The sequence below is a fragment of the Magallana gigas genome, chromosome 4, assembly GCF_963853765.1.
Source record: "Magallana gigas chromosome 4, xbMagGiga1.1, whole genome shotgun sequence".
In the NCBI taxonomy this organism is placed as follows: domain Eukaryota; kingdom Metazoa; phylum Mollusca; class Bivalvia; order Ostreida; family Ostreidae; genus Magallana; species Magallana gigas.
The window spans coordinates 13,574,792-13,602,169 of NC_088856.1; the positions used below are offsets into that span (position 1 = coordinate 13,574,792).

At 33.5% G+C, this 27,378-nt stretch overlaps 1 protein-coding gene and 1 long non-coding RNA gene across 2 annotated transcripts; both read left to right on the forward strand.

Annotated features, from left to right (window-relative positions):
- The first annotated feature begins 336 nt into the window (after positions 1–336).
- LOC136274480 (uncharacterized protein PF3D7_1120000-like) lies at positions 337–5,446 on the forward strand. The gene has a single exon (XM_066081381.1). It carries the CDS (start codon positions 565–567, stop codon positions 1,600–1,602), a length of 1,038 nt encoding a protein of 345 aa, XP_065937453.1. The 5' UTR covers positions 337–564; the 3' UTR covers positions 1,603–5,446.
- A 10,218-nt stretch (positions 5,447–15,664) lies between these two features.
- Positions 15,665–22,271, forward strand: LOC136274481 (uncharacterized). The gene is made up of 3 exons (XR_010712838.1): positions 15,665–15,766; positions 15,973–16,353; positions 18,376–22,271. It is a non-coding gene; the product is annotated as an uncharacterized lncRNA (long non-coding RNA).
- The last annotated feature ends 5,107 nt before the right edge of the window (positions 22,272–27,378 follow it).

Genomic DNA, 27,378 nt, shown 5'->3' on the forward strand with positions numbered 1-27,378 from the left:
GGTTTTCGTTTTTCTCCTCGGCCCAGTTTAGAAATTTAATATTGGCTTTCTGCGAGTATTGTTGATTTTGATTGGCGAGGGTCATTGCAGATTGTGCCGCAGATTCACATTGTTTGAGCTTGTCGTTGAGAGATCTCAGTTCACTGGCTTGGGAGTTCAATTTTTCTCTTAGAGTGTCGAAATCAAGATTAAAACCCTCGGAGATTTCTTTTGTTTGTGTTTCGAACTCTTTACACTTTTCGTCGATTTTATCTTCAAACTCTTTCTTGACTTTGTTTTTGATACTTTCTTCGAAATCTTTTTTTTTAACTTTAAATTTTACAGACGTTCCGGTCACGTGATGGTCTGCGACTGACCATATTTTTGAAGCTCCGCTGTTTTTTCTCTTTAAATACGTCTCTGTAATATTTAAAGTGCCCAAAATACTGGATAAAGGACTTAAAACTCAATTTGGTGAGTGCTATATAATTTTAGAAATTTACGCCTTGATATTGTTGTTAAGAAGCATTCTGAAAATATCGGACTGTGGTGAACTCTTACTCACTAATAGTGACAATAGTAACAATGGCCGAAAAGTCAGGGGTACTTAAAAAAACACCAGAAAAAGAACAAACAAAAACAAAAAAACTTGTTCAGCTCGATTTAAAATCGGCACCAGTATCCGTAAGAAAATCCATTGTTTCTGAAAAGGCCGCAGTGAAAAAACCGAGAACTAGCAGCGGTGATCATACACCTGCTCACGATGGTAGTACATCTGACCAGCACGTTAATATCTCAGGTGACCTTCATCAAATTCAGCAAAGTTTGACAGAAATAAGAGAGTCCATGGTGAAAAAATCGGATGTCAAGGTCTTGGTTTCGGAAATATTGTTAGAATTGAAAAATGAAATAAAAAGTGAAATAAAACAAGAAATTGTCGATGAAATGAAAAAAGATTTCGAAGAAAGTATCAAAAACAAAGTCAAGAAAGAGTTTGAAGATAAAATCGACGAAAAGTGTAAAGAGTTCGAAACACAAACAAAAGAAATCTCCGAGGGTTTTAATCTTGATTTCGACACTCTAAGAGAAAAATTGAACTCCCAAGCCAGTGAACTGAGATCTCTCAACGACAAGCTCAAACAATGTGAATCTGCGGCACAATCTGCAATGACCCTCGCCAATCAAAATCAACAATACTCGCAGAAAGCCAATATTAAATTTTTAAACTGGGCCGAGGAGAAAAACGAAAACCTCAGGAGTAAATTGTGTACAATTCTCAAGGAGGCAGTGAAGATGGACCTGGACCCCTCGGATGTTCTTGCGATTCATCGGATTCCTGGGGGAGATGGGAAAGGGCCACGCCCTGTGATCGCCAAATTCCGTAACACGGAGGTCAAGATCGCGGTCATCAAAAATCGATCGAATGACAAACTCAAAAAATGTTTTACCATGCATGACCACCTAACATATTTCAACGCAAAACTTTTGCGCAATCTTAATGGTGACCCTCGAATCCAGTCTGCCTGGTACTACAACGGCAAGATTTTTGCGCTGGACGAACAAGGACGCCGCCACAGATTCGATATTCTGGACAATGTTTCTGAAAAACTAAAACGGCGCTAGTACACTTTTTTGATAGACAGCGGAGTGGAACCTGGATGCTTCGGGATCGGTCAACGGTTTTCAGATCGGGATCGGTATCTCAATTTCAGAACTGTTTACTTTCTGTTTAGACATGTGTGTATGTGTGAGTGTGCGTGTTTCTCCCTTTATAAGTGTTCTTAATGAACTGGTAGGATGCTTAGTTTCTTATGTGTGTGTAATATTTTTGGGTATGGTTGGATCAGAAAATTTGGTAATGGTAAGTGGTTATTTGCTTCTCGCATGTGTTATTTTTGAATACTTTCTTTGTCTTACATGTGTTGCCTTTGTTATTTTCTATTTAATACGTAAATATGATGTCGTCTGACAACATTTTAATAGCTACGGTGAACTGTCAGGGGCTCGCCACACCATCAAAACGTAAAGATGTTCTTAACTACTATAAACAAAAACATTATTCTATCATTTGCCTGCAAGATACTCATTTTATTTCTGAACATGAACAGTTTATAGAAACACAGTGGGGATATAAATGTGTGTTTAATTCATATTCATCTAACTCAAGAGGGGTCTGTATACTTTTCAATAACAACTTTGAGTTTAAAATTCATAGAGTGAAAAACGACTGTGAAGGTAATTTGTTAGCTTTGGACATGACAATTGAGGACCACAAGGTTACCCTCATTAATATATACGGTCCTAATATTGACAACCCTGAGTTTTATGAAAATGTAAGAAGTATCTTCCTTGAATTTGATAATGAATATTTTATTTTATGTGGGGACTTTAATCTTGCATTGAATCCCATGCAGGATACTTATAACTACTGTAGTGTTAACAATCCAAAGGCTCGAAGTAAAGTCCTGGAAATAATGGAGGACTTATGCCTCATAGATTACTATAGAGTCCTAAATCCTGAAAAAAAAGTATATACATGGCGGAAAAAAAATCCTCTAAAACAAGGTCGCCTTGATTATTTTCTCATTTCTGACAGCTTAACAAATCTTGTTGAAAACTGTACTATCAAACCTGGATACAGGTCTGATCATTCTATAGTTTTGCTCGAGCTTAAATTTAATCCCTTCCGGAGAGGGCGTGGTCTTTGGAAATTTAATAATTATTTACTTACAGATAAAGACTACGTTCAAAAGGTAAAAAATGTAATAAAGTGTGTTAGTAATCAATATTTAGAGAATGCAGAGAGTAAAAATTTCCAATGTAAAAATAACATGGATGAAAGTTTATTCCTTGAGGTACTACTGATGGAAATACGGGGAAATACTATCTCATATTCTTCATATATCAAAAAAGAAAAAGACCAAAAAGAAAAAACACTACTGCAAGAAATTGAGGATTTAGAATCAGATGCTTTCATTGATTTAAATAAATTAGATGAAAAAAAAAAGGAACTCGAGAGTATTAGAAAAGAAAAGTTACTAGGCCACATGATAAGGTCCCGAGCTCGCTGGATAGAAGAGGGTGAAAAACCATCAAAATATTTCTGTAATTTAGAATCTAGGAATTATTTAAATAAAACAATAAAAAAAATTGAATTAGAGGGTACTGGCACTATATATGAACAAACAGAAATTTTAGATGAAGTTAAGATATATTATGAAACTCTGTATAAAAGTGCAGACTCAAGTTTAGTTAATATAAATTTAGAAGAAATGTTCTTGAATTCTAATAATCCTAAAATGGATACAAATACGTCCAAAGGTCTGGAGAAAGACATTGAGGAAAGAGAAGTTCTTAACGTATTAAAGCACATGAAGAATAATAAGTCCCCTGGTAGTGATGGGTATACCGCAGAATTTTTCAAGTTTTTTTGGAATGATATTAGAAATTATGTTGTTAGAGCTATTAACTGTATTTTTCTTAAAAAAGAGCTCCCTATCTCTCAAAGACTTGGAATAATTTCATGTTTGCCAAAAGGGGACAAACCAAGACAGTTTCTAAAGAACTGGCGACCAATAACCCTTTTAAATGTTCTCTACAAGATCATATCTGGTTGCCTAAGCTTTAGAATCAAACAAGTTTTGGACATTATTATTTCAAATACACAATCTGGTTTCATAAAAGGTAGATACATAGGGGAAAATACTCGCTTTGTTTATGATCTGATGTCGTACACAGAGATACATGAAATTCCAGGGCTTTTGGTCCTCATTGATTTCGAAAAAGCCTTTGACTCTATGTCATGGTCATTTATTTATAAAGTTTTAAGTTATTTTGGGTTTGGAGAATATATTATCCAGTGGATAAAAATTTTAAACACAAATTTCCGTGCCTGCATTTTACAAAGTGGGTTTTTATCAGAACAATTTGACATACAAAGGGGTTGTAGACAAGGAGATCCTGTTGCTCCATATTTATTCATTATATGTGCAGAAATCCTTTCAATTCTTATAAAGCAAAACAATGATATTAAGGGCATTTTTGTTCATAATAAAGAACATATAATATCACAGTATGCAGACGACACTTTGTTAGCCCTTGATGGTTCACCAAAATCCTTGTTCGAAGCATTAGAAACTATAGATTTTTACTCCAGCTTTTCAGGACTTAAAATTAATACATCTAAGACAAAAATTGTGTGGATTGGTTCAAAAAAATTCTCTGATCAAGTGTTTCATCATACCAGATGGAAATTAGACTGGGGATCTACATCTTTTAATTTATTAGGTTTCCAATTTTCCGTTGAACTTTCTGAAATTGTTGATATTAATTTTGGTAATCAGATTCCAAAAATCATTGCACTTATGGAACAATGGAAAAGAAGAATTCTTACTCCAATTGGTCGTGTCACTGTCATTAAGAGTTTGTTAATTCCAAAACTAAATCATTTATTTATATCGCTTCCTACTCCCAAAAAGGAGATTGTAGCATTTATATGCAAAGCCTTTTTTGAGTTTCTATGGAAATCCAAAACAGACAAAGTTAAAAGGTCTCTTATAACACAAGACTACTTGTCAGGTGGTATGAAAATGGTAGATGTTAGAAGTTTTATTACATCACTTAAATGTACATGGATTAAAAGGTTAACTTGCTCACATAAACCATGGATGGATATTTTCTATGCTCTCAATGGAGATGATATTTTACAGAAATTGTATGATTTTGGAGATAGTTTTGTGTTTGATTGTTTGTTAAAAGAAAATAACGCCTTTTGGAAAGATGTTTTGATTGCTTGGTCATGTTATATGAAATCTTTTACTTACTCTCCGCACTTTAAAAACAAATTTCATTATATTCCAGTGTGGTATAACTCTAATATAAAAGTTAACAACAAACCAGTTTTTTTTAAATCCTGGTATGAAAAGGGAATAAAGGTTGTGCAAGATTTTTTTGATGATGATTGTAATCTTTTAGACTTTGGAGTTCTTAAAAACACATACAATCTATCTGATAGTTGTGTGATGCAATACAATAGCATTGTTACAGCTATTTCAAAATATTTGAAATCATTGTTAATAGATAGGTCTTCTTTGAAAAGACTTCCTAATCCATATGTACCTTTATTTTTTGAACCTCTCATATCTTCTGAAAAATGCTCAAAAATCTTTTATAATTTCTTGAATAAAAATGAGGCTATTCCAACCTCAATCAGCAAGTGGGAGGCAGAGCTTAGGCCATATGGAGTAGACACAATATCAGTGCAAGATGTTTTTAAAATTTGTTATAAAACCACTAGTGATTCTTCTGCCCAGTGGTTACAATTTCGAATCTTACATAGAATTGTTCCTGTTGGAAAATACCTTAAGAAAATTAACATTAAAACTTCTGATTGTTGTGGTTTTTGTATGGAAAATGTTGAAACAATAATACATGTTTTCATTGCTTGTGATAAAGTACAAACACTCTGGAGTGATTTAAGTCTTCATATATACAGAAAAACCTCTGAAAGAGTTGGTTTCAATGTTTCGAATGTTATTCTCGGTGATCTACCATTGTCAAACAATAACAGGGTTATAAACTTCATAATTCTATATGTTAAACAATATATTTTTATATCCTTAATGCAAAACAAAATGCCAAATTTTCTTGGATTACTCAGTCATTTAAGAATAAAATACCATGTAGAAAGATATGCTGCTATCCAAAATCAAAAGCTGCGCAATTTTGAAAAATTGTGGCTTACATGGAAAAACATTTTAGATTAGTTTATGATATTATGATTATTACTATTCGTATTATTATTTGTTATTTATTTTTTGGTTTTTTATTTTTTTTTGGTTTTTTCTCTTTTTTTGGAAGCAAAGTAACCATTTACCACTAATATTGAAAAATGTATGTAATTATACTTGTGTGTGAGTGAGTATGCATGTGTATAAAATTTATAAAAACTGAATTTAATAATGTCAACATTAGTACTAGTATGTATGGAACAAAAACAATAAATTATAAAAAAAAAAAAACTTTAAATTTTACACATTTTATAAATTTCAAAAATAAACACAAAAATGATGAACAAACCATAATGAAATTTGACAAATAGTACTCAACCGATAGGTGATGATTAGTTGCTGCAGATCGATAAACTTGAATGCAGTTTGATCACAACATGCATGCACAGATGGACTTGTACAAAAGTGCACAATGAGCGAAGTTCAAACCATATAGTTCACAATTAAGCCCTGCACGGTCACTGGTCATGTTACAATTAATCACGGATACTTTAAGGCATTCTCGATGTCTTTTTAATGACAGTCTCCTGTACGTGCTCTCCGATTTAATTTCAAACATAGACAATATCACACAAATAGCCGAATATCGCAATAATGCCCACAATGGAATGGTCAGACTTCAGCACTGTTGTTTATATGCTTTTCTACGTAAGTATTTCACAAATTATGTCTTCACTCTTTTTTGGTTGCATCATTTGATCATAAAATCAGTGAGTTAGTTGTTCATGCATGGTTTTATTTAGGTCTGTGTAACCCAGTCACCAGGGCAGACACCTATTGGGAAGATAAATGGATTTCAATAAGCACAATTGTTTTTAAATTTAAAGCAGTTTCTAAGAAAAACAAGTTAGCCTATCATATATTTACTAAATCTATTAATCTATATAAAGCTACAAAGCCTGCACTAGACCTACTCTAACTCTGACTATGTGAGTAGAACATGAATTCTTCTATTTAAGTAATAAAAATGTAAATCATATAAAATGTACTAATACACTATGTAATGATAATTTCCTAAATTTGGCGTTGTTTAAATTTTCAAATTTAAATTATTTGTTCATGCATCACAACGATGTCAATAACGAGCGTTTTGCTTGATTCGACACCCCGCATTGTCATAGGGACGGCCTTATACTGTTAAACTCATTATAAAAGATCACAGTCTTTCGTTTTATATTCCAATAACTGTTTAAACTGCCATTCAAAGAATATATTTTCATTACTTCACTTACTTTTTCAAAAACGTGCTCATGATCATGCAGATGGTGCATGCGGCCTTGGGTGTTGAGACTCGATTCATTCACTTATATTCGTCAGCTGTTTAGCCGTGGATTTTCCAAAAGTAAACACTCCATTGACAATGTTTCTTTTACCTTGTGCACAGCATTATTCCCTTATTTTCATTCATTTTACCATCTCGGTGATGGCAGACAATATGGCAGCATCGAATGTGAAAATTGGCGGCTAGCTATTGATCGACCAATCAGCGCGCGCGAAGCTTCACATTGAAACAAAAGTAAAAGTAGAAACAAACACTGAACAGCATAACGTTACGGAAAACTCTTCAATCTACATGATTCAACATCAAGCGGTTTAGATAGTGATACTCAATTCCAAGTTGACTGATATTTGAACGTAGGAAAAAAGAATATAGCATAACAAAAGAACAGACAGGTTGGTGTTCACGTAATACGTGGGGTCGGGGGGGGGGGGGTTCATTATAAAAGTTGATCTTATTTTCGTAATAATAAACATTTTTATCGAGACTATCTTAGAATAAAACTTAAATCCGAAAATATTAATTAGATTTATTTTTTCTCTAAACAAATATACAAAATTATAAAAGCAATTCATTATAATTGACAGTCTTAAAGTTGTGCTGAATGTGTATGAAATTGTATAAGTCTTATTTCTGGTAAAGCTTTGGCAAGCTCAGGAAGTAAAAACAAACAGAGAAAAAAGAAGAAACGTTTGTGGTAAACTTCTGGCAAATTTTTAGGAGTTTGCCAAAAGTTTGCCACTACTGGCGAAGAAGCTGCAAACATAATTGGGTGTCTGGTAAACTTCTGGCAAAATAAAAGGGGTTTACCAGAAGTTTGCTACTACTGGCAAAAATAGACAAACAAGTTCTAAAGTTTTCTGGTAAACTAATCAGTTTGCCGAAAATTTGCGGCAAGTTTGCTGCAAATTTGCGCAAACAATTCATTTTGGTAAGGGAATACATATACTTCTTTAGTAAACATCCGCGCTAATGAGCGCTTTTGAAAATAACAAGATACATATTTTTGGCTGTAACTGAAATTTGACGTCTATGGACAGAGAAAATCACGGATGGAGTTTGTTTACTGTTACCACGGATATATTACGGGGAACAACTCTAACAGGTTCAAATATGGGGCACCCTACGAGGAAATGTAGAATAATATCCACATTTTCACTGTTATTTTCAACTCCTCATTAGCTATGCATTCATAGATTTTATAATCTGTATTATTGGAACTAGTTTTATTGCAACATATAGGCCTACAGTCATTGGACAAATGTATTCGTCGGTGACGTCAAAATGGCGGCGACTTGTTTACATTAACTACTCAATAAAAACTTCTCTCCTGATTTTGATATTCGTTGTCTTACCTTAATATTTTGTGAGATTGCCCTTCATTTTGATTACTTCTTGTAGACGGGTTGGAATTGTGTCATACAGCTGGCGAATTTAATCTACCGATAGGTTTTGCCAGAAACGTGTCACTTCCGCGATCAGCTGATCTTTAGAATCGATGGTGTTACTTGTACACTGCAGGTGTCTTTTAAGTTTTAACCAAATATTTTCAATGATATTAATATCAGGATCTATGAACGGGGGGCATTGTCATCTTGAAACACAAAATTTCCATGAGGAAAATGTCGAACAATAACGGGCCACACATTGTTTTCTAATTCAATATATTTTTCAGAGTTAATATTACCGTTAACACTGGTCAATGTTCCAACACCTTCATAACAAATACAACCCCAGATCATAACAGACAGTTTGCTCTTCGATGGCGGGCACACGAGATGGGGGTTGTCAACTTCGTCGGTCTTTCGCCAGATATATACGCGGTTGTTATTGCCTATTTCTACTTGACATTCATCACTAAATATCCAGTCCTTCCAGTGATCATCAACAGTCAAGTTTTTTGCTTTCTCTGCATCAAGAAACGCGTATTTTCCTGTCACAGTGTACATATTCTGACGACCATCTTCTTTTTCTGCAACCGTCTATTATATCCCATTTTAAATAATTTTCTCCTGATAGTCTTTGAACAAAAAGTAAAATCTTTTGCATTATTTATTTCATTTGTTATATCATCCAGTGTCCCTCTCCTGTTACTTTTCATGATTCTTGAAAGTTGGACTTCATCGCGCACGGTGACATTCGGCTTCCGCCCAGATCGATGCCTGTTTTCCACACTTCCATGAACTTCAATTTTTTAAAAATACCACCAATAGTAGCGAGCGCAGCTCGCCGGCGCGAAGCGAGCTCTACCGGCAAGGCGTGTGTGAATAGAAAATTCGGACTAGTTGCACATTCATTCAACGGATTTTTTTGGCGTCAGTAAATCGGACCAGTAATGCATTGTTTTATTCGTCCCAGTAGTTCCCTGTAATCATGGCAATTTTTACCACTTTACACTCTCACGAAAACAATAAAAACAATAACAAATACTAGGCTATATGACATAATATAGTCAATGGTACCTCTAAAGTTCACCTCATTACACTCTCAATCAAAGATAACCGAGTGACGTCACAAAGGTTTACACATTGATCCGATAGATTTTTTCGGCGTTAGTAAATAGAACCAATTATGGTTTCCAACCTCACGTTCTCGTTAGAAATCAAAGTACATAAAAATGTATAATTTTAAGAACATCACGCTTTTTAAGTAAATAAAACAGTATACTTTGCGTACTTTTATTTCTCAGGGGAGTTTTAATTTACAAAGTCAGACGACACTTAACCAACGTGAACTTTGACGTCACCATAAGGGGAAATAACTAAAGTTATTGTAAATATGCTGAAATTCCTCTCAAAATCTTGCAAAGCTAATTATAATACATTGTTTGAACACATGCTGTGCTCGCCCCAACGGTCGCACCGTAAAACATATTAGTCCTGGATATTCCAAACAACCTCCCAATTTCTGCCCTATTCTTCTCTGTCTTATAAGCTTCTACAACTTTCATTCTCACAGCCACCGGAATTCCCTCTAATTTACGAGGGGGCATTTTCCCGAGCTTTGTTTATAGAAAATTTTGACAGCCGACAAAAATTTTAAACTCTGACGTAATCTAGAAACTATGACGTATTTATGAGAAGAAATTCCGAACCCGACGTGGTTTCTATAAATAGCACGATACAAAAAATAGCAGCGACGAATTTACAACATCAAAGGCATTTTGACGCCAGCGACGAATACTTTTGTCCAATGACTGTATTTAAGGCCATGTTATTATTAGAATATTTTAGAGAAAAAAAAATAAACATTTAACAACGAAAAATTGAATGAAAATTGTATTTTGTATTGTACACTGATAATATACTAATAATATAAAAATAGGTTTAACACGCATGCAGAATGAATATCATTCAAATATATTATTTGAAAAATAGTTTTTATCCTTTCAAATACAATTATATATTTTGAAAAATTGAATTAATATCTATCTATCTATAATGATAAGGTTCTCTCTAGTACTTAAGATTTATGAAAACACCAGCTTACAGAGTCATAATATAAAACCATGTAAATAATTAATTTACAAATACTTCTAATTTGTATCATATAGACATTTTCAATGTCATAGAATATTAATAAATCATATTTACAGAAACGCAAATTACACAACTGCAAATTAAAAAGAGTCCCGGTAATCTAGCTGTCACTACATCATTAAAACATTTGACTCAAAAAAAATAATAATTCATAGCTACGTATATGAAAACATGCGATTAATGTGTTGAATAAAATGCGTGTTGAATAACAAAGTGGTGATACAAAGCTTTTTGCGGTCGATTAATTGATTAATTAAACATGTTCCCCCCAACCTTCTATGTGAAACATTGAACCCCTTCTCCTGGAGCCCCAGTATTAGATCGCTTCTATAATTTAAATTTTTCATTATTTGAGGATCCAAGTAAAGTAATCTCACAAAGAATGACATTGTAGTTCTCGAGAAGATTTTTAAAAAACATGTTTCCTATATATTTTTATGTTAAACTTTGATGCCCCAGTATTAGTCCGGGGGTCATGATTTTAACACTTTAGAATCTACAATTGCCAGGGATGTATGCATAGTAATATCCCAAACTGTTGCAATGTAGTTCTTGAGAACAAGATTTTTAAACATTTTTCTTATATATGTTAAACTTTGAACCCCGCCTGGGGCCCAGTTTTTGCCCGGGGGTCACAATTTTAACAATTTAGAATATTCACTATACATACAAGTTTATGTATAAATATTGGCATTTCTGTTGCAGTGGTTCTTGAGAAGAAGATTTTAAAACATTATCATATTTATTTCTATGTTAAACTTTGAACCCCGCCTGGGGCCACAGTTTTGATCCAGGGGTCACGATTTTTACAATATAGAATCATCACTATATATACAAGCTTTTGTGTAAATATTGGCATTTCTGGGGCAATGGTTCTTGAGAAGAAGATTTTTAAACATTTTTCCAATGTATTTCCATGTTAAATTATGAACCCCGCCTGGGGCCCCAGTTTTGGTCCGGGGTTTACGATTTTTACAATTTAGAATCTTAACTATATATACAAGCTTTTGTGGAAAAATTGGCATTTCTAGTGCAGTGGTTCTTGAGAAGAAGATTTTTAAAGACATGCACCCTATTTTCACTGTTTCGTAATTATCTCCCCTTTAAAAAGAGTTGAACCCTTTATTTCAACCCTTTTCATAAGGATGCTTTGTACCAAGTTTGGTTAAATTTGGCCCAGAGGTTTTTGAGAAGAAGTCAAAAATGTGAAAAGGTTACAGACGGACGGACAGACGCACAGACGGACGGACGGACGACGGACAACGGGTGATCAGAAAAGCTCACTTGAACCTTCGGTTCAGGTGAGCTAAAAACTGTTTCGGTAATAAAATGAAGGGATAAGTTTTAATTATTATAATCTAGACAGTACGACGCATCTTATCAAAAAGCCGACTTGAAAAAAGGTTTTCCGAATTGGTTTGGAAATTTTGTACATAAATGTATTAACTTTCAGAAAATTACAAAGTTCTCCATGAAAAAAGATCAAATTATTTTACTAAAATTAAAAATTACGTATAACTCATGCATATTTACATCGCAACTTGTTACGGGGTTCATCCTTCTATACTATTACGCATGCGTATTTACTGTAAACCAAAGACATGCAGGGCTCGCGAATGTTTGTTGATAAAAATATGTCTTTTCTCCTTTTCCCAGGGAAAAATTATTCAAAGTTTTTAAAATAACCACAATTATTATTTTGTAAGCATGTATTTTGCGTGTTTATCATAGGAGCTGCCACAACCTTAGTTCATTTTTGTAAACGAGGCCCCTTCAGCGATTATTTGACATATTTACGTCTGTTCATTTTAAAATGAACCGAAATTGGAAAACAATTAATAAATTATCGAGAAAGTGATGATGTGTTCCGTTTAGAGAGGAGTGTTCCTTAAACCTCGTATGCCATGATGACTGTAATTGGACGAAGATCTTGTAGTTTTCAATACGTGTCAATTACTGTCAAAGTCCACGTGATACAAATAAACTATATAAGATTATTCCGGTTTGTACGACCCTTAAATTTCCAGAAGCTCATAATTACGTTAATAAGGTATGTGAAAGGGATTTACATGTATATAAGGAATATTTAATCGGACGATGGCTTAAAATTATATAAATATAAGTAATAAGGAATCATTCTTTGAATATTATGAGGTGATAATTACGGTCAGGGCGTGATCAAATCTATCATAAAGCCCTTCGGGCTTTAATGGATTTGATCACACCCTGACCAAAATTATCACCTCATAATACTCAAAGAATGATTCCTTATTCCTTATTTAAATAAGCAAACCCCGCTGGCGCCTCAATTTGGCGTCATTTGTATTATGAGTTATAAAGTTCAAAATCGATACGTAGTGTTATCAAATGCAAAGACACTGGAAAATGTAAATATATGTATTTCAAGTATTACAATCAACGTTATTTCTTTTTTCCTAACGATATAATAGTTAAAGTTATTCACACATGTGTTTTCAGCTGTACTGACTCTTTAAGGAAAACTTACGGGATTAACAATGACTTATTCATGTTAATATATAACTTTTGTCTTTTCGAAAGGCTCTCCACATTCTATCATCAAATCCTTCTAAACGAACCATAAAAGTATTGAGGTATTCGTAATTAAAAGTAGATAACTAAATCTTTTAATTATTTCATTATAATTAATTATTGTCAGTATACTGGTAATGTACCAGTTATCGGCTAAGACCAGTTATCGGCTAAACTGAGAGTTCGGGTTTAAAGCACGCGACAATCCAAGATTTTTTAATTCAGTCGTCTTTTTCGAATAAAGAAAAGTAAGTTTGTTTGAAAACTTTCTTGAATATGTTTTATACATGAGCCTAAACGATCATTGTTTACCGCTGATTTTACATCTTTGCACTTTCAGCAATGGGGGAAGTGACGTAATAAATTAAAAATAGAATATTACCTTTGTGATACGTTATTAGGTGCGTTCAGAGTTCACCAGATTGTTACCAACGGCAAGTTCGGTCACCAATGTCTACAATTGGTAACCAGTGATAGCAATTGGTTACCAATGTTGACCATTTGTGTACTTTCAATCTCAAATGAGGTCACCAAATCTACCGGCAGCCTAGAGCTTGGGCAAGTTTGGTAGGTGACGCCATTATGCTAATTCAACATGGCGGGATATAAGATGCCTATAGATACTGATGTAAATAAAGACTTTAGAATAAGATATATGCATATCAAATTAAAAGGATGTTGATATCGAGTGAAATATGCACAGATTGCGTAGAAAGAATGTTGATATCAAGTGAAATATGCACAGATTGCGTAGAAATTGCTTTTTAGATTTCAAAGATCCATGGCTAACAAAGAAATTATTGATAGGCCTATATCACATTGCTGTTTGGGACACCTACCCAAAGTCCAAGCTCTTGTTAAAGAATTGATTTTATTTATATACATTCTTGCTGGCGTTAAATATTTATTATCAGTTTTGCAATTAATCTTTACTTTCTTTGTATTAATGATGGATTGGTAGTCCTTTTGTAGACTTCTTTATATAATTGGGAATTCAACAAAATTGTCATCAAAGTTGTGTAATGACTTTTTAAGCATAATAAATCACTCAACGAAGCTGTTTTAAAGGGAAAGAGTCGCACTTCACAGAGGAAAGGTATTTTGTTTTGTTTTCAACTGTTTTATATTTTCAAATTGTTACAATTGGTAACCAAGTGTAACCAAAGGCTACCATTTGTTTGAATTTGACAAAAAATCGTTCATTGTACTACCTATTCAAATTGCTACAAATGGCAGCACTTGGTGACCAATTACCACCATAGTTCACCAATGGCAACCAAATGCTGCCAGCGGTAGATCTCAATTTCACCAACGGTACAACTCTGAACGCACCTATTATATCCCTTCTTTGATTTGACATATAAAATCAATACATTTTATTTTAACATGTATAAACAAAAGGAATTCACGAATTTCCGAGAGATTCGTAGCGCAATTGAACGCCTGATTGCACAAATATGTATTGAATTGTATACGATTTGGTGTATTACCGTATGATAATAAACGAATTATTTTATGAGTTTTGTTTATAATGTATCATGACCCCGAATACTTTAAATAGTCTGACCTCACAAGGGGCGTAATTCAAACTACATTTAGCAGAGCATAAAATCAACATGAACACGGATTTTAACTATGTTATTATCACGAAGCCGATAACTAGTACAGTAAATCGTAAAAACTCGGCAAATTCGGGGCGTGCTTAAAAGCACAAAACAAGATGTTTTGGGTTCTAAATAATGATATAAAATTACAGATTGATAAATAAGGAGTTCACTTTTTAAAGTATGTCAAGTTTTATCCAAAAATATCAAGAAATAAGGAATTACGAAAAGAAAACGTTAAATTTTAGCCGATAACTGGTACAGTGCCAGTAATGTTCTTACTATCACTATTACTGGAACATACTGAATAGAAAAAAATAGCATATGATAAAATGTCCTTTATTGATGGGCGTAAAGACCATTTCAAGGCAAAAAAGAACCAAATTGATTTTTTAAAAAGATCAAAATACATTTATGTAACATACACTTCATGTGTCTAAAAGTCTTAAACTCTGAGAAATAATTTATAAGCGATACACTTCAAATCAAAATTGTTTTGTAAATATTGCTTTGATCACTCTATAGGGAAATAAATTCTGGAGAATCGCGGAATGATTTCCTTATCTTTTTTTATCATATAAATTCATCGGCACCTGGCATTGATATCACCCTCTAGTGAGTTTCTATTGATATCTTATTTTAGCGATAATTATTTATAATCAATTTAGATATTTTTTAAATTTCATTCTTCAGACTATAAATCACTATAAATACCATACATTTTACCTTTGCAATTTGAAAAGGTTCCCTTATCTTTATACATAGATCCCAGAGATCGATATATATATAGTCATAAAAAAAAGGTCATCCAGTGCAATTCCAGTGTAATTCCATCAAAAACAAAACATACAGAAAAATAAATCAGTGATATCATGTTTAAAATATAATATTTTATAAGATACGATTTCTATTCTTATTTTTTTATTCAGTTTCCAGGCGTTGTATTTCATGACCATTCACCAATCGGCGAACAGATTGTTATGGCTATTGTCTTTATATTCGTGTGGAATTTGATCGCTAGAACTGGTTTGTAATATCTTATAAGACACTTGTTAAAAACATAACAGTTTTATGGTTGTTCGATTTTTAATTTCTCGAAAAAAACCCCTGAAATACTGAATTGTTTGAAATATACGTTGTTGTTTTTTCTTTGTTTTACATTCTAATCATGCGATACTTTCTTGATCTCTAGATAAAAACTCATTCTGAAAACCTTGTATTTGTACTTTCAGCACTTGGTTCCATATCAATAAAGGTTGAGCCTGCAGTGATTGAATATGGAAAATCAGGTGTAAATATCAGCTGTATCGTTAATGGTACCAATATAATTGGTATTTCAAGCATTCAGCTAAAGAGGTCCGAGAGCAACGTTGTATCAGTAACGAAAGTCGCATCATCATTCTGGCAAGATAAAGAGTTAGAAAAGAAAACCGGGGTAACAGTCAATGCGTCAATTAGCAATGTCATGTCATCGTATCTACATTTGGAGATTCCGAGTTCAGCGGTCAGATATCCAGAGGAAATGGGATCATATCAATGTATTCTCAGCGTCGTAAATTCAAATGGTGGAGTAGATCGATGCGATTCCCAGTCCATAATGCTGAACATAACAAGTATAAAAAAACTTTGCTCTCTCGCTCTTTGTGATCACCCTTTTCTTCATTTTAGAAGAAAATTTATTTTCAAAAACCCAAATGTCAAACAAACTTCTGTAAATTGTTGCCTTTATATATTTTATCTCTGTGGAGAATATTTAATTTTTTAATGTTATTAAAAGCGTTAAGCATATTGTCACTACATTTCTAAACCTACTCCACATTTGTTTTTACGTTTCCTGAACACAGCCACCTACTGACGAATACTCGTGCCCTGGAGAGGTCGTAACCATGTAATATACATGTATATGTTCTTTTATAAAACTTAAAAATATGTCTTGAATAAATTTAAACTTGCGTGATATAATATATTATTATGCCTTCTGTCAATTTGTCGCTATATTTTCAATACTCATCTGTTTTCGCATAGTGTACAAAGGATATATATAACGTTAGCATACTATGCCGAAATAGAGCACAGCAAATGTTTTCGACGAAAATCTGACAAGCGCCGACAGCGGGTTTTGAACTCACGACGCTAAAATCATTCCAGCTTGAAGCCCAACGCATTACCGCTACGCTATATTAGCCGTTAATACAATTGACGATATTTACATATATGTATAACGTATATATATACGACTGACATAAAGCATTTAAAATTAATAATTTTTCCAAAAACACTTCATTATTGACGGTAATTTTATAGTTAAAGTTTCTGTTAAACATTTGAACAAGTTGGTTGAACATTTTTAAAAGAAATTCTACATGAGAATCACAAAACCGCTTTTTTAAATGATGCTTGATAAAGAATGTACAAGAAAAAAATTCAATGAGATTTCGTCTGCTAAATATTTCGAGTTTTCTCGGCAAGGTCAAACGTTTCTCATTTCTTGAAAAGAACATAAACCTTTGTTGACTTTTATTGTACAACAACTTGTTGATTAGATAAACAATCCAATCAATTGATTGATTATTTTTAGGGACTTGTCAACACTCGAGTGTCACAGCATCTTATAGCAAAGAACGTCAGAAAAATCCAACAGTTGGCATAATAATAACAATAGTGTTGTGTTCTGCATGTACTATGCCGAAATAGTAGTCAGGGTTTGATACATAGTGCACTCGCCTCCGACTGTAGCAAACCCTGACTACTATTTAGGTGTAGTACATGCACAACACAACATTATTTAATATATATGATACTCGAGAATATAAAGTTCCCAAGGGTACAAGGTGGTTACGAGTTTTCCAGAATACACTCTACGACTTTTGTTGCATGTACACTGGCGAAAGTAGAACTTCCATTATTTAAGGGTGGGCGACCAGTCGAGCCTTTTAAAAGTTTTACAGGGTTTATGTCCATCTTTGGGCTACAGGAGCTGAAGTTCGGAAACATGATTTGAAATTTAAAAGAAATAGTGGCACCCATGCAAGTCATATCTGTAATGCGATCAGTGCTATCTTACTTTTGTCAAAACTACTTTTTAGGGGTAGATATAATAGTTATTTGCCACTGTTTATTTCAGAGTTCATTGTCATATTTTACAAGTTGTCAGAGGTTAAACACAAAACTATAAAGAAATTTAGCGATATATTTAAATAGATATAATTATCCTTTGTTCTTTTTTATTGACTGCCAATATATTTAACATTGCACATATAACAAGGTATGTACTACTTAGCTCTGCTACACTCAAACAAGCACTCTTCCTTCCAGTGACCTTGAACTTGCTGTAATGACCTTGGGTCAAAATCATGAAACACTCTCAGGTCATTACCAATCCTTCTGTGAAGTAAAAACTTTCAATGTTTCTCCATAAGAAAGATCTGGACCGAACACGATTGCACAGAGACGGACAGACGAACAAGGTGATTCCTATATACCCCCCCCCCTTACAATCCCGGGGGTAGGATAATAATAAACAAATTCCGTATTGTATTTAAATAAACTTCGTAACATACTTTAACACTTTCTTTCAGGTTTTGCGCTTTTTAGTACTTTCAGATTTTTGAATTGTTGTTGTTGTCTTTTCGAAGAGTTTCCGGATTGGACTACAAAACTATTCTCAACAAACCAAAAAAGTACTGAAGTATCAGTTCAAAAAGGTATCATTATAGTTCTTTAAAGCCCTAAATGAATATGATTGGGAATATTTTTGTGCTATTGTCACTCTTTGTATCTTAAATAAAGAATACAGGAATTGATCATAAAACAAATTTTGTGAAAGTGTTCCCATTATTGATGGGCGCGAAGACTGTTTTTAGAGAGAAAAAACACATCTCAAGTTATATTCATCAGCACTTTATTTTTCTTACATGTTTGATCAATACATATCACCCCTGCGAATGTGGTCGGAATGTTTTCTTTATCGTTGCTTAGTATGTAATAAATCCAGAGGTGCTCAAATAAAAGTTCACGAGACTTCACCGAGATTTCCTGTGAAATTTCGAGCGGAAGTATAAGTGTTCGGATAATATTCTTAAAATATGTAAGTAATGGTCGTTTTTTTTTATCATTTCCTTCTTTGATTTGTGTAAAAACATGAAAATCTTTTAAGATGTATGTCTTATCTCACCATCTGTGGTGTGCAATATTAGTTTTAAAAAATAATGTGTGTCTGTTTTGCATATCGAACCATTTCAAGGAAGATTCTGTATAAAATAGTATAGTCTGGTTTACTATTGATGATATTACTTGGGCAGGCGCGGATCGAAAACTAATCCTCACGGGGATCTCTTCAAGGCATGTTAATTGTTGCAACAGCAGACAAAAACTATTTTTGTATTGTCACGTTTATTTCTAGAACACATTTTACCCACCAATTAATGAAGTTTAAAATCAAAAAACCTCTAGATTTCATATTTGAATATAAGTACCTAGATTCTATGAAATAGACTTTAAGCACAAGGCACAGTTTTTACTGCGAAACGGAAAGGGTCAAATAAAACCACGTGGTCTGAAATTTAAATGACAATAACATTGGCAGGGGTAATATGATCCCTTTCAATTGCGGTTGTGAATCGCAAACATCATTAAATGTACAAGCTTATCTTTTAAAAAGATTGGTGAGCTAGCGATGTAGCCATCATAAAACACAGAAGCAGATTTCTAAAACATTGGTTTAAATTTCTGAATCGATTAATTAACAATAGGAAGGCACAGTGGTGTACTAGAATTGTGAATCTAGAGTGGGCTTCACATCGGCATTTGCATAGCTCACTGACTGTGCCTTAATCATAATGTATCTATACTATGATTTCAATTTCGAGGTGAACATTTTCAAGAACCATTGGTACTGTTTTGTAGCAATCGTATTTTCTCGGGCCTTTCTGGCAAGATTGGAAAACATATCCGAAGTTGTTTTCCGAGCTTGAAGGAATTAAAGATAAAGCTATCTATTTATCATAATATTGAAAATAACTTTGCATTAATTTGTTAATTTTTGACATTTGCAATAAAATATAACACCTCATGTGAAGATGATAAAACGAAATTCACATGGTACAGTTTATCTACAGTAGTACAGTATTCCCAGAATCCCCTTCTATGGGGTCGAGCATGCGTATTCCAGTGAAAAAGACTAAGTAACGTAGTTGCTAGCGCTCGAGAGAGCTAGCAATAAGATCTCCAATAGTCCATTTTGTTTTATTTTACTACACGATAAATGATTAATATGTGTTTCATTTGGGGGCCAATAGACCTGTGAAGTCGTTTACAAATAACTTAAAAACGATTAAGATATTGTTATGCATCATAGAAGCAAAGTTGTTTATCGTAACAATATCTATCTGGAAAACTCATTGCGACACCTATTTATTAAGTAATAAAGGATTTTCGTTATCTAGTTATTATTTTTTTCCACAAATTTTGTGCATGCGATTTCTCAAACTATCCAACCGATTTACACAATTTTTTCACAGATGATTGAAAGTGATCTGAATTTATTTTGTTTTTATTATTTTTGCCGTCGTAACTTCCGGTGTTATATAGTGCCTTTTCCCCCTAGCCATCTTTCCCCCCGGAAAAATGGCTATATAGCAGTTCTTCCCCCCGGAAAAATGGCTATATAGCAGTTTTTCTCCCACGGAAAACTGACTATATAGTGGGCTTTCCCCCTTTTTATAGCCAGATTACCCCCACGGAAAACCTACTATATAGTGGATTTTCCCCCATTTTTACTTTCCGGCCATGTTTATCGCGGACCATTCGTGACAATAATTTGCAATAACTGATATGATATTAATTTCTCACAAAAAAGGATAACCATGGCATTTATTTTTTTTTAACTCCAAATATGAACTAAGGGATGCGCCTTCATAACATGCATGTATCATCTTCGATTATTTCACCTGTTCTCACCCCTTTTTGGAACACCTTTTACACGGATTTCGGAATACCTCGAATCTTTTTCATCTAATCGATGCTTATCTACAGTTTTGACTTCGACGTTATGAACACGTAAGAACACATTTGAGTGAAAATACGCCGGTTTGGAAATTTGATTTTCCAATGTATTACCATCAATGTACAAGCTTCTCCCAGGGAACTAACTGACCAATCTTGACTTAATTTTGTAGAGGAAGGGAATAAAAAGTGGAAATGTATTACTCCCTTCGTCCAAAAGGCTATCAAATTTAAATTAATACCGTTAGAATTGACTATCTCAAAAACAATTATATATTTCTTCTTCTAAATATCAAACGGGAGACAGGGTGCAATGATATAATGAGAAACTGAAATGTTCTAGTTTTACTTTGATTGATGGGGTTCTAAATCATGGGTAAGGGGTATTTTAATTATGTATTAAAAGCATGTGTAAAGTTAGTGTTTACCATTTCGTTTTAAAGTTACGCATATTCATATTTTTAAGCACATTTCTACGAAACGCGAGATATTATGATGTAAACATTTTATGAGTGATTGTGTATTTTTAAATGATGTTTTTACTTTTAAATGACCGTAAAAATATGTGCATGTGGTTATCTAGAGTTTTTGAGATATGGGGCCCTAAAAAATACATATTCTTTATAACTGGAATTCAAACATCGGGCTCGAAAACAACAAAGGCTCCTACCCTGCATGGGGGCTTAAATTTTTGGTGTCATCTACTAGTGGTATACCACTACCACTGTGAAAATATGGTTAATTGGTCATCTCTAGAATTTGAGATTCGGGTTCCCACTTATAGAACACAACTAGTATTCAATCATAATAATGGGGTTTTAAACATAGGGCCCTGAAACATCAAGGGCCCCTAGCCTGAGGGCTAAAATTTTCAGAGTCATCTTCAAGTGGTAAACCACTGCCACTATAAAAATATGGTGATATGGTCATCACTAGTTTATGAGACGTTGGACCCTAAAGAATATGCACTATAATTATTATAATAGGATTTTAAAAATCGGGCTCTGAAACATCGGAAACAAAATTTCTCTAAAACAGAGGTTTAGCCTGGATAAAATTCTCACAAACAGACAAACAGTCTGATAGATTTATCAAGAAATTCTTAAAACATTCTCGTTTAATACAATTTCAGAACACAGAATTATGCATATAAGTGTATAACTTGTAAAACTTTTTTTTCAATAAATTACCTAAATTAAGTTCTATGTGTAATTCCATTACACACATGTTCAACTTTCAGCATTGTCTATAAAAATAATAAATCGGCAAAACGAAACTTAATCTGTACAGATGAATGCAGATATGTACATGTATGCAACCTGGGAGTGTAGAAACATTGATTTTAATCCTTACTGGATTTCCATGAATATTTTTTATAAAATCTGAACCAAAAACGTGAGGGAGAAACCCTACTATGGGGGAAAAGGTACTATATAGTAGCTTTTCCCCCCAGGGGGAAAGGCTACTATATAGTAGGTTTTCCGGGGGGAAACTCTAGAATTTGAGATTCGGTTCCCACTTATAGAACACTACTGTAAATTCCTAATTAAACGCGAGGAATTAATATCCGCGTAAAATCGCGAGAAGTCCGTCTCGCGAATTTTAAAATCTCGCTTTTAATTTTGGGACACATGTAAACAACATGAAAGTAAGATAAAATTTCGGCATTCGCGATTTTATGTTCTCGCGAATTGATGGTAAATCGTTGAATCGCGGATTTAAGTACTCGCGTAAAATAAGGAATCTACAGTATTCAATCATAATAATGGGGTTTTAAACATAGGGCCCTGAAACATCAAGGGCCCCTAGCCTGAGGGCTGAAATTTTCAGAGTCATCTTCAAGTGGTAAACCACTGCCACTATAAAAATATGGTGATATGGTCATCACTAGTTTATGAGACGTTGGACCCTAAAGAATATGCACTATAATTATTATAATAGGATTTTAAAAATCGGGCTCTGAAACATCGGAAACAAAATTTCTCTAAAACAGAGGTTTAGCCTGGATAAAATTCTCACAAACAGACAAACAGTCTGATAGATTTATCAAGAAATTCTTAAAACATTCTCGTTTAATACAATTTCAGAACACAGAATTATGCATATAAGTGTATAACTTGTAAAACTTTTTTTTCAATAAATTACACTGTACCTAAATTAAGTTCTATGTGTAATTCCATTACACACATGTTCAACTTTCAGCATTGTCTATAAAAATAATAAATCGGCAAAACGAAACTTAATCTGTACAGATGAATGCAGATATGTACATGTATGCAACCTGGGAGTGTAGAAACATTGATTTTAATCCTTACTGGATTTCCATGAATATTTTTTATAAAATCTGAACCAAAAACGTGAGGGAGAAACCCTACTATGGGGGAAAAGGTACTATATAGTAGCTTTTCCCCCCAGGGGGAAAGGCTACTATATAGTAGGTTTTCCGGGGGGAAAAGCTACTATGGGGGAAAAACTGCTATACAACACCGGTACCGGTGTTATATAGTGCCTTTTCCCCCTAGCCATCTTTCCCCCCGGAAAAATGGCTATATAGCAGTTCTTCCCCCCGGGAAAATGGCTATATAGCAGTTTTTCTCCCACGGAAAGCTGACTATATAGTGGGCTTTCCCCCTTTTTATAGCCAGATTACCCCCACGGAAAACCTACTATATAGTGGATTTCCCCCCATTTTTCACTTTCCGGCCATGTTTATCAGTGCGGACCATTCGTGATAATAATTTGCAATAACTGATATGATATTAATTTTTCACAAAAAGTATAATCATGGCATTTATTAATACAGAGAATAAAATACATGCATGGTTTTTCAACCCCAAATATAAACTAAGACATGCGCCTTCATAACATGCATGTGTCATCATTGTTTATTTCACCTGTTCTCATCCCTTTTTGGAACACCTTTTACACGGATTTCGGAATACCTCGATTCTTTTTCATCTAATCGATGCTTATCTACAGTTTTGACTTCGACGTTATGAACACGTGAGAACAAATTTGAGTGAAAATACGCCGGTTTGGAAATTTAATTTTCCAATGTATTACCATCAATGTATAAGCTTTTCCCAGGGAACTAACTGACCAATCTTGACTTAATTTTGTAGAGAAAGGGAATAAAAAGTGGAAATGTATTACTCCCTTCCTCCAAAAGGCTAATAATTTTAAATTAATACCGTTAGAATTGACGATCTTAAAAACAATTATATATTTCTTCTTCTAAATATCAAACGGGAGACAGGATGCAATGATATGATGAGAAACTGAAATGTTTTAGTTTTACTTTGATTGATGGGGTTCTAAATCATGGTTAAGGGGTATTTTAATTATGTATGAAAAGCATGTGTAAAGTTAGTGTTTACCATTTCGTTTTAAAGTTACGCATATTCATATTTTTAAGCACATTTATACGAAACGCGAGATATTATGATATAAACATTTTAAAAAACAATGAAATGTCTTCACAACCAGAACAATGTCGGTAACTTTGCTGGTTACTTTGGAAAATGTGAAATGGAGCCTGAACTAACTTTAAGTTTATATTGTCACTCACTATTTGCTAATTTTTCCACTTTTAAGTTTGCAACGTGATATATAAATATACAATTTTGAAAACGATGCTATATAAATCAAGATATACGATTCAATTACCTAAAAAAATTATACTTATTATATATTATATATATATTTGTTTCATATTTTTGCAATAAAGATTTACTTGTGTACCATATTATTTCTTCGAACATTTAAACAAGGGTAATTAAAAAAAAAAAAAAACAACACACAAATATTGTGATGAGCTGACTTTTTTTTTAAATATAAGCTTGTTCTTCTAATCAACTAGCAAGTAAAAAAGTCGTATATATGCGCTTGGGTTGGTTATTTATTTTTGATTTTCGGTTTCTCCTTTTATGAACAAAAGTTCATTGATTTATTTATCTAATTATTTATTATATCATTAGTCATCTTATGAATTGATTAAATGTTTTGAAGAATAATGAATTTTATCCGCGTACCTTTTAAAAAAGTTTGTACGTAAATAAAAAAAAAAGCAGCAGAATTAAACGTAATTTTCAATCATGTTGATATAGAAATATATGAGTGATTGTGTATTTTTAAATGATGTTTTTACTTTTAAACGACCGTAAAAATATGTTCATGTGGTCATCTATAGTTTTTGAGATATGGGGCCCTAAAAAATACATATTCTTTATAATTGGATTTCAAACATCGGGCTCGAAAACAACAAAGGCTTCTACCCTGCATGATGGCTTAAATTTTCGGTGTCATCTACTAGTGGTATACCACTATCACTGTGAAAATATGGTTAATTGGTCATCTCAAGAATTTGAGATTCGGGTCCCCACTTATAGAACACTATTCAATCATAATAATGGGTTTTAATCATCGGGCCCTGAAACATCAAGCCCTGAGGGCTGAAATTTTCAGAGTCATATTCAAGTGGTAAACCACTGCCACTGTAAACATATGGTGAAATGGTCATCTCTAGTTTATGAGACATTGGACCCTAAAGAATATGCACTATAACTATTATAATAGGATTTTAAAAATCGGGCTCTGAAACATCGGAAACAAAATTTCTCTAAAACAGAGGTTTAGCCTAGATGAGATTTTCACAAACAGACAAACAGTCTGATATATTTATCAAGAAATTCTTATAACATTCTCGTTTAATACAATTTCAGAACACAGAATTATGCATATAAGTGTATAACTTTTTTCAAGAAATTACCTACATTAAGTTCTATGTGTAATTTCATTACACACATGTTAAACTTTCAGCATTGTCTATAAAAATAATAAATCGGCAAAACGAAACTTAACCTGTACAGATGAATGCATTGTATGCAACCTGGGAGCGTAGAAACATTGATTTTAATCCTTACTGGATTTCCATAAATATTTTTTATAAAATCTGAACCAAAAACGTGAGGGAGAAACCCTACTATGGGGGAAAAGCTACTATATAGTAGCTTTTTCCCCCGGGGGAAAGGCTACTATATAGTAGGTTTTCCGGGGGGAAAAGCTACTATGGGGGAAAAACTGCTATACAACACCGGTTTATCGCTGATTTTGGAACTTTTACGATCCATTTTGTACACGCTTAATCTCGAAAACCATCAGAGATATGAATATGAAATTTGTAGGATAGGTAGAGCATAGTCTGAAGTTGTGCCTATTGTTTTTGTTTTACGCCAGTGGCGCCATTCTTAAGAGCTCACTATGGCTCTTGTCTAAAATTGTGTTCGACTTGCTCAGATTTCCTTGAAATTTTCAGGAGTGATAGAAAAAATTGCCTCGAGTATTCCTTTTTCATTTTTTCAAAGTTCATTTCCTGTTGTCCGTTTCCTGTCTCGTGACTAAACACTTGTAACATTTAGGTCTAAAAAATGATGAGGACTTGAGCATTCAGACTCTGTAGGATTATAGACTTATAGTTGTAGATGTCTTTAAACTATTTTGTTTTGTTTGTCATAACTTTCGGTCGTCACCGGAAGCACTTAAAAATTATTTTTTCTTTTGCATTTAGTTGGTTTCATATAGAATTGACATATAAGTATTAATCCTTACATATATCACGTATCCGATGTGAATAGAATGATTATAATGCTGTGTAATTATATTTATAATTGTAATATGTTGTTTGTGTAATAAAAGAAGCGCCGCAACCTACCTGTTGCTTTTTGATTCAGCGGTTTGTTTGGTTTTTTGTTTGATTTAGTGTATTCGGTCAAAAGAAGTGAGGAAGGATATAAAACAACTTAATTATATGTCCACAACAGTACATTGATGATGATTATTAGGCTTTTTTGAAACCATTTATGACAAGTGAAAAGCTGTCAATGAGACAACAAACCGGGTTTTCTTATATGTGAACTGTATCCATAATCCATTTCAACCCTGAATTGATAAACACTACCTACCGTATCCAGTGAAATGGTGTCACTATATGAAATATTTTGCCAAAATGTGACTAAGTTCAAAAGCTTTTTCATAAATTATCAAAAAACAAAATCCTAGCAATGTGCACACTTCTGATGTATGTACAATTGATATGCAAAAGAACAACTTCCCATATTGAAAACTGTAGGAGGAGTTATCCGTACAATGAGATACCCTATATGCAATATTTTGCCAAAGAATGGCTAAGTTCAAAAGCTGGTATTTTTGTCATAAATTATCAGAAATCAAAATCGTAGCAATGTGCATATTTCTGATATATGTACAATTGATTTGCAGAAGAACAACTTCCTATCTTGAAAACTGTAGGTGGAGTTATCCGTGCAATAAGGGTATCCTTTTGGCAGCCGCCCGCCCGCCATTTTCACCATATTAATTACAAGATTTTTCCGTTGGAAAACCCGGTTACAAAGCACTGGTTTTTCAGGTACATATTCAAATTAATCGAAAGTACCAAGTATTTCACTCTTCTTTTTACGAGGTCAATAAAAAATCAAAGTACTGAAGTACTGAAAGCCGGGCTCTTTTGGTGTCATTATGCATATTGTGTAGTAAAGACTGAAAATCTCTCTCTCTCTCTGTCTCTCTGTCTCTCTCTCTCTCTCTCTCATGTTTTTAATGTCGGCAAAGCGTCAAAG